This window comes from Lates calcarifer, linkage group LG2 (genome assembly GCF_001640805.2).
Source record: "Lates calcarifer isolate ASB-BC8 linkage group LG2, TLL_Latcal_v3, whole genome shotgun sequence".
Lineage (NCBI taxonomy): Eukaryota > Metazoa > Chordata > Actinopteri > Centropomidae > Lates > Lates calcarifer.
Genome location: NC_066834.1, coordinates 12962911 through 12971200, shown reverse-complemented (window position 1 = coordinate 12971200; position 8290 = coordinate 12962911). Strand labels below are relative to the sequence as shown.

Genomic DNA, 8290 nt, shown 5'->3' with positions numbered 1-8290 from the left:
TTTAGCCAGCAAAACTACAATTTAATCTGCTATAAGTCATATTATTTTATCTTCAAGAGCATGATTACTAGGTAAAATACGACCTTGTTAAAAGGAAATTTACTTTCTTGTGTAAATTTGTTTCTTTCTTTTCTTTATAGAATCTGTTCACACTGTTTCCGACCTTAACAACCGCCCTGTGGAAGCAAAGTGGGAGTAAACACTGACGACGATTCTTATCCTATTTCTAATTGGTGTTAAGTGTTACAACATTTGGCCACGACTACGACCCCTCTCTTACAAACAATACTCCACATGTATTGTGAAAATGGTGTTCACTGTGACACCATTTTCGCGTCACAGTGAAACACCGCCCAGCTGCGGCGGGCGGGGTCACCATTTTCTCTTCCTCTCAGCTGAGACAGTGATTCAGTAAAAGGAAATCCTTAATTATTTTAAGGATTTTCCCATCCAAAGCAGCAGCTGGGCGTTAAGGTCTTCGTTTACAGGTACTATATATATATACCAATGGAGCAGACTGCTATTGTCAGAAGTATCCAAGATGACATTGGTCAGTCTGCAAATGGTATGAGGCAGTGTGGTTTTGATGAAGTTGTGAAAAGACAACCTACAGCCAGGTGTTTCTTAAATATGGTTTGGGTTTTTTTGTTTTATTTTATTTGTTTTCATAAATGTTTTTATAGATCTCCCTCGGTTCGCTGCTGATCTTCAACAACCAGACTTCATTAACAAGTGCAGCGGCTCGGAGCACCAGATGCATCAGCGAGGACCAGCTGAATAATCGCACTGACAAGTATCGGAAGACTTACTGGGACCAGCTGATTATATCGAAAGTCAAAGTGCCGCTGCAGGACACGAGCACGTGCGAGCAGACGGCCAAAGAAATGCGCCAAGAGGTGAAGATGCGCTCTTTGTCGCCATGGAAGTACAGGTTAGTGGCAGCGGGCAGCTGCGGAGTGCGCGAGGGGGGGAGGGGGGGCACTGTAACGTGAAATACCCCACTATAAGTAAAAGTACTGCATTTATTTAAAAAAAAAAATAAATAAAAATCTGGTTCCAGTTTCTCAGATGTGAAGATTTGCTGCTTTTCTCAGTTTTATGTCAATTTAACTGTAAATGGAATAATCTCAGTATTTTTCTACTATTTTACAGACCAGACTCTTAATCTTACTCTAGAAAGTAATTGGCAGACTAATTGATAATGACAGTAATCATCAATAATCAGACCTAACTGTATTAATACTGAAGCATTAGTATGTAATAATGTAATTTAACTTTATTTACAGTTTGATGGTTGACACTTTGACTCTGACACACTGGTGGTTTTGTAAGAAATCAAAAGCCAGAAAAAGGTTGGAAATCACTGGTTAAATCTTTAAAATGTGTTTTATTTTATAAACTGATCTTAGATTTTATATGTAAAATATGTAACTAGTTACCTGTTAGATAAATTTAGTGGAGTAAAAAGTACAATATTTGCCTTTGAATAGGAGCAGAGTAAAAGTATGAAGTAGCATAAAATAAGTAAAGTACAGGAACTTCAAAACTGTACATAGATAGAGTACATACCACCTCTGAAGTTCATAAATTGACATATTATATCTAATTTGTTTAATCCATACAGAAATCAGCGTAAAAACTGCAATTTAGTAATACACAGTAGTACATAACCCCATTAATACAAATTAAACAAACTATATATATAACAAGCTAATTGGTGACCTCAGGACATGCTAGTTGTTTCCTCCTCCTATCAAGCTTCCCGTTTTCCCCCAATGGTCAAACTATTCCTTTAAAACAGGACAATACTACGCATGAGAAAACATAAATATTTTAGAAATCTTTCAAAAACCTGTTTAAAAATTTTATTGTTATTTATTTGGCAAGTAACAAACCAAAACAACGAAATAGTCGTTTGTCACACATAATAACCAAAAACATAATATTTTGTATGACCTCCTTTGGCCTTGATAACAGCTTGCATTCTTGCTGGCATTGTTTTTATTTACTTTTCGAAGTCTCTTTCCAAATAGTTTCTAGCTGTTCCCCCAGACTTTCTTTAGATTAAACTTTTGTGCGATTAATCTTTGAATCTACTAAATCCCAAATTTGTTCAATAGGATTCAAATCCAGACTTTGATTTGGCCGGTCCATCACTTCCAGTGATCCAGATTCCTTTTTGTTGGTCAAACAGTCTCTGCACAGGTTTGAAGTATGCTTGGGGTCATTATCTTGTTGGTATATGAACCCACAACCAATCAGACTCAGTTCAGAAGGGATTCCATGATGCACTAAGATGTTGTAGACGTTTTTGTTCATGATACCATCGATTTTCACTAATTTGCCAATGCCATTTCCACAAATGGAAGCCGATACCATAATGGAATCTCCACTGTGTTTCACAATGCATTCATCTCTGCCTGAAGATCAGCAGTGGTCTTCCTTCTGTCTCTAGTACTTAAACTGTCTGACATCTAACTTAACTCCTGCCTCTTCCTTGGCGCAAGTCTCAGCAACTGACTCCAAAGCATACTTGATTACACTGTGAGAACACTTGATGTCTTTCCCTATTTGTCTCAGAGACCATCCAACATCATGAAACACTTGGATACAGACTCTTTCATTTTCAGTGAGCTCTCGATGTTTTGCTATTTTGAACAGGAATGAGGAATTTCAAACTGAATTCACCTTTTTATACCCAAATTGCCACACAGGGTAGCTGTGGTATAAACCTTACATTGGGTGGTGGTCTAATAAATTTGTTAAGCACTGTATAAATACAGATGTATATAAACAGCATCTTCTGTAGTTGTAGTTGGGCAAGTTATTTTAGGTAGTGTGAAGTTGAAGTTTAGGGGAATTTCTGCACAGAACTCCAGATTTTTTCCCTCTTGCTTTATACTGAAGTTTCCCCGAGGCCAGGTTGGCAACACCACATTCATGTCTTACTGTTTTAACCACAGACTGTAACAACAGGGAAAAAATACAACATATTATGTCGTATTTTTTCCCTGTGTCCGTGTTTGTTCACAGATCATATTATGATCTGTGAACAAACACGTCACATGTGTTCCAACAATTTCATCAAATCCAGCTTATAAACATTTGAGGATGACACACAGCATTGGGGTTAGAAAACACGTTTCTACAATGTCACAATAACTTGTATGTTATATTAATTAGATTAGATAATTATATTAATTATTACTTGTTAAATCACTATTGAGGATCTTTAAAAAAAATCTAAAAACATAACAATCAACATAATAATCAATGCATAAATTAAAAAGACAGATAAAAAGTTACACTGATGCTAAATATATAAAACCTGTAGAGCCAGAAAGGCATGACTGGAAATGACTGGAAAAATGGGTTGATCGTTTCAAACTCTTTTACAAAACATTTTTATAGAAACGGGAATAAAAGGTTGATCAGGTCACATATTTATCGATGAATGTTGCCACAGAAGTGTCTAAAGTCCCTCAGGGTAAAGAAGTTATTTCCTGAGTTTGAGCATTAAGACACATATATAAAGTGACTCAGTGGTTTGTTATTCTGCAAGAAGATACATAATTTTTTTTTTAAGTTCATTTTATTTGTGTGAAACATTTAAATGTCCAGAAATAATACACATCAACGTAATGTATTTATAATATATAAATGCAATGTATAAATAAATGATATGAAATTGTCAGAAATGTAAACAAAATTCAGCAGTGAGATGTTCTGCTGTTGGTAGATGATGTAAATCAGAGAAATCAGATGATCAGGAGAATTTAGTTCCACATTGACAAGAGCAGACAATGAAGATGTTGAGACAGCAACTGTAAACTCTTCTTCCTCTTCTTCTTCTTCTTCTTCTTCTTCTTCTTCTTCTTCTTCTTCCTCTTCTTCTTCTTCTTCTTCTTCTTCTTCTTCCTCTTCCGATACTTCTTTTTATTACTGTAAGACAGAATACAGAGGTGTGCTCAGCTCTGGGGTATTTAATGGGAGCTGTTTAGTATGTGAATCTATCTACTTTCAGTAACTGCCAGGTGATCGATTGTAATTAGTTCAGAATTGCTTTGTGAGTTGCTGATGGCTGTTGTGTGTGATTGTCTCCTTCAGCCTGGACCGAGATGACAACAGGTTTCCTCGAGATATCGCTGTTGCAAAGTGCCTTTGTGAGGGCTGTATCATCAACCAGAAGGAAGATATGAGCTACAACTCAAAAGAAGTGTTTGCTCAGGTGATGGTCATGAAGAAGGCTCAGTGCAAAGAAGACCCAAAGAAATATGTGGTCAACAAGGAATTTATCGAAATCCCTGTGGCCTGCACGTGTGTTGTGCCCAGTTACACTAAGAGCACATCTTAATCATACACTTTTTATTTTTCCTCTTTAATAACCAAGTTAACCATAGCAAACTAATCCATCTTGTAGCTTGGGGTTACACTAACTTGTTTGTATGTGATCTGTCACAGGTCACAGTAGAATTAGTCATCACAGTTTTCTGCAGAAGTGAAACACAACTTCAGAAGTTCCAGAAGTACAATTTTTTTTTGTCACACAGATGACACAGCTCTGGGGATGTTTAGGTGACGTCTGGTCCAAATGATTTAGTAGAATATGTCTGCTATTGTCTGTTTTTGGGATTGGTTATTCAGTCTGTAAAGTGTTGCAAATAATGCAGAAAACTGTAGAAAATTATTATGAACACCAGACCCCAAAGTCATGTTTTCAGAAATCCACTAAAAGTAAGCGTTTTTTTCAGTTATCATATTTTCTCATTCAAGCACCAGCTACATGATATAAGTAGCTGTTCTTTCCTAACTCAGTATTTAATTTAATTTAATTACATTTTGTTTTATTTTATTTTAAAGATCTTTATTTGTGGAGGGACAAGTATACTATACAGCATAGACTTATGTCTTGTACCACAGTATTTATAGCCTAGGCTACTTCCTAGACGAACGTAAGTAAAGCTGAGAGACCTGCTGGTTTAACTATCAGACATGGTCTGTAAAGACCAAAAGTCATGAGCAAATGCTTTCATACAACAGCAGCAAAGTAGTTTTTTAGTGGTAGTTTGCAATGACTGATCAATGTGAAGTAGGACAAAAGCACAGTATCATTATTTTGTCATTTTATGCCACAGTGGCTAGCAGCTAGAGATGAATAGTACTGATATGGATACCACACTAAATATGAAGCTGCTGCCAGCAGCTGGTTTGCTTAGCGTAGCATAGAGACTGGAAATGAGGAAACAGCCTGGCTCAAAACAGAATATTTCTACTAGCGGAAGTACTAAGACCTTTTACTTGACCATGAAACTAATACTGCATTGTATAAATACTCAGTTACAAGTCAGTCTGCATTCAAACTCAGGAGTGTTAACAGCAAAGTAAGTAAACAAAAAATTTGTTAGAACAAATTATCAAATTATAAGTTGTTAGTTTTAAACAAATTATACACAGCCATAGCACTAAAACCACCTGCCTAATATTGTGTACGTCTCCCACATGCTACTAAAACAGTTCTGACCCTTGAGGACCTCTGGGGGTGTCCCTGTTGTGTCTGGTCCTGTGGGGGAGGGCGAGTTTGGAGCTTGGGCTCTTTGTCGTGTTACTCAAGCCATTTCTGAACAGTTTTTGTGGTGTGGTGGGAACACTGTCCTGCTGGGGGCGGCCCCTGTGCTTTTGTCATGGGGGTGCATGTGCTTGGTCTGCAACAATGTAGAGATGGCCAGTACGTGTCAAAATAACCCAAGGTTTCCTAGTAGAGCATTGTATTGTAACAAGATGGTCAGTGTTATTCACTTCATGTGTCACTGGGTGTAATGTTGTGTCTTATCGGTGTATAAACATGAGGTACTGGGAGACAGCTGTTTCCAGTCGTCATGCTAAATTAAGCTAATCATCACCAGCTGTAGATATGCTTTAACAGACGTGAGAGTTGGGATCAGGCTTCTCATTTGACTCTGCAAGAAAGCAAATCAGTGTATTTTCCCAAAATGGTGAACTGTTCCTTTAATATAGGACAGTATTAGGCACATGTATATTATGTGCAAGGTACACACAGGTTACATTAATCTTTGGTTAAAACACTGTAAAGCATCAAACTCCTCAGTGATTAATGGAGTGTATGTGCTGTGTGTTTCATGTGAAGTAAGCCTCATTAGGCTAAATGTGAGGATTCCTACTGTGTTTTTTTTTCTTTTTTAGTTTTTTACTTTTTATTTATATAGTTTTTTTTTTTTAAATTTGTAATTAAAGCTGTTGTAGATTTGATCACTGTGAAAGGGCCAGTGAATGAAGTTGTGTTTGTTATAGAACTCATTTGGCAAACTGTGAATATCATCCTCTGGTGGATAAAGAGACCTCTGGATGTTAAAATGTGACCAGTTTAGATTTACCATTAGATTGTCTCACACTGTAGAAGATTTAATGGTGCACTGTTAAAGCTTTATGTTTTGATCTTGGGACATTAATTCAGGAGAGATAATGCCACTGACATGAACTAATTAAATATTGAGTGCCTGTCAGATTTGTAATGATGTGCCCCTTTCCCTGGCTAGAGGTAGTCCCTCATCACAGTTGAAGTTTGTTATTTTGCTTAAATTGTGAAAGCACAAACAAGCCTCATTGACTCCTGTGCTGCTGCTGCTCGTCTCGTCTGAAATATTTCTTCACCTCAGATTATCCTCTGTCCATTTTCTTTTTCATTTGCAACACTTTTTAAACTATTTACCAAAAATTAAAAGGTTTCTTTGAGAGGGTTTCTTTTGTCCTTTTTTACTGCATCTGTCACAATGAAGAAATTTAATTTAATTGTCTTTCATGTAAAATCTGAAAATTAACATGAGCTACATTATTTTGTTATATGCATACTTAATTAATAAGTAAATCTCCCAAATATTAATATTTATATGATCTTTGATTACTTATTCGAGGAACAATCATACTCAAAGTACATTTCCCTTAATTTGGCAGATGTAGACAAGAAGTATATAATTGCCATGGGGTCAGTGGGTTTGTGGTGGGCTTCAGACCTGAGTAATTTATGACTTTGAGAAGCAGTGTAGAAGCAGTGCAATTTTGTTTAAGTGTAACAGATGGCGCCATCGAATATTATTTGCACCTTTGCAAGTGAAATTCACTTAAAGACCTTCTTAGCTCCCCATCAATGTCATCTCTCAGTCACTGTCTTTAGTTCCTTTTGTGTATTATCCTGGTTTTAGTCATGTTCAGGATGTGATATAGAGTATAACCTGATTCTTTCTATTCTCTGTTTGATCCTAACATTATTAGGTTACCATTCATCTGTGTCTTTGATGGCTCCAGATTACAGGCAGTCTCTGTCATTTCTGTACTGAGGAACAGCTGTTACTGAAATGAAGCTTTTCACTAACGTCTGTGCTGACCACATTTTATGATCAAATATTTATTTTAAATATATCTTTTTCTGTGACTGTACAACTTTAAGGTCTATGTCAAAATTAGTAAAGCAGATTAGGTGTTTTTTTTTGTTTTTGTTTTTTTTTTTTTGTTATAGCTGAATAGTAATTTTGACAGCTGTCAGTCCAGGAGCAAACATCTGGATTAACAGCTGATAGGCTGCCTTTAGACTTAATTTTGTTGACAGTGGATAATTGTTTTTCATTATAGGTTTTCATTTGTCAAACCTGCTGAATCATATTATAATGTTTTGAATATTAAACCACAAATCAACGGCTCTTCAGATTAGAGCCCACATAAATGCTTCACAGAGTTCAAGTAGCAGACACATCTCAACATCATCTGTTCAGAGGAGACTGTGTGAACCAGGCCTTCATGGTCAAATTCCTGCAAAGAAGCCACTACTGAGGAAGAACAAGAAGAAGAGAATAACTTGGGCCAAGAAACAAGGAATGGACATTAGACCTGTGGAAATCTGTGCTTTGATCTGATGAGTCAGTTCTGAGATTTCTGGTTCCACCTACCATGTCTTTGTGACATGCAGAAGAGGTGAGTGGATGGTTTCTACATGTGTGGTTCCCACCATGAAGCATCGAGGAGGAGGTGTGATGGTGTGGGGTTGCTTTGCTGGTGACACTGTTGGGGATTTATTCAGGATTCAAGGCACACTTAACCAGCATGGCTACCACAGTGTTCTGCAGCGACATGCCATCCCATCTGGTTTTACTGACCCCCAACACACCTCCAGGCTATGTAAGGGCTATTTGACCAAGGAGAGTGATGGAGTGCTAGCCTCACCTGACCTAAACCCATTTCAGATGGTTTGGGATGAGTTGGACCGCAGAGTGAAGGCAAA

The 8290-nt window shown here is 37.1% G+C and overlaps 1 protein-coding gene across 1 annotated transcript; it reads left to right on the top strand.

Moving 5' to 3' along the window:
- Nucleotides 1–372: 372 nt before the first annotated feature.
- LOC108894339 (interleukin-17C) lies at nt 373–6750 on the top strand. Its single transcript, XM_018692988.2, has 3 exons — nt 373–565; nt 684–931; nt 4108–6750. Exons 1-3 carry the CDS (start codon nt 542–544, stop codon nt 4352–4354), a joined length of 519 nt encoding a protein of 172 aa, XP_018548504.1. The 5' UTR covers nt 373–541; the 3' UTR covers nt 4355–6750.
- Nucleotides 6751–8290: the final 1540 nt, after the last annotated feature.

Coding starts and splice junctions, on each gene's coding strand:
- LOC108894339 (XM_018692988.2), top strand. CDS start 542: ATGACATTGGTCAGTCTGCAAATG. Junction 566..683: donor CATTGGTCAGTCTGCAAATG/GTATGAGGCAGT, acceptor ATGTTTTTATAG/ATCTCCCTCGGTTCGCTGCT. Junction 932..4,107: donor TTGTCGCCATGGAAGTACAG/GTTAGTGGCAGC, acceptor TGTCTCCTTCAG/CCTGGACCGAGATGACAACA.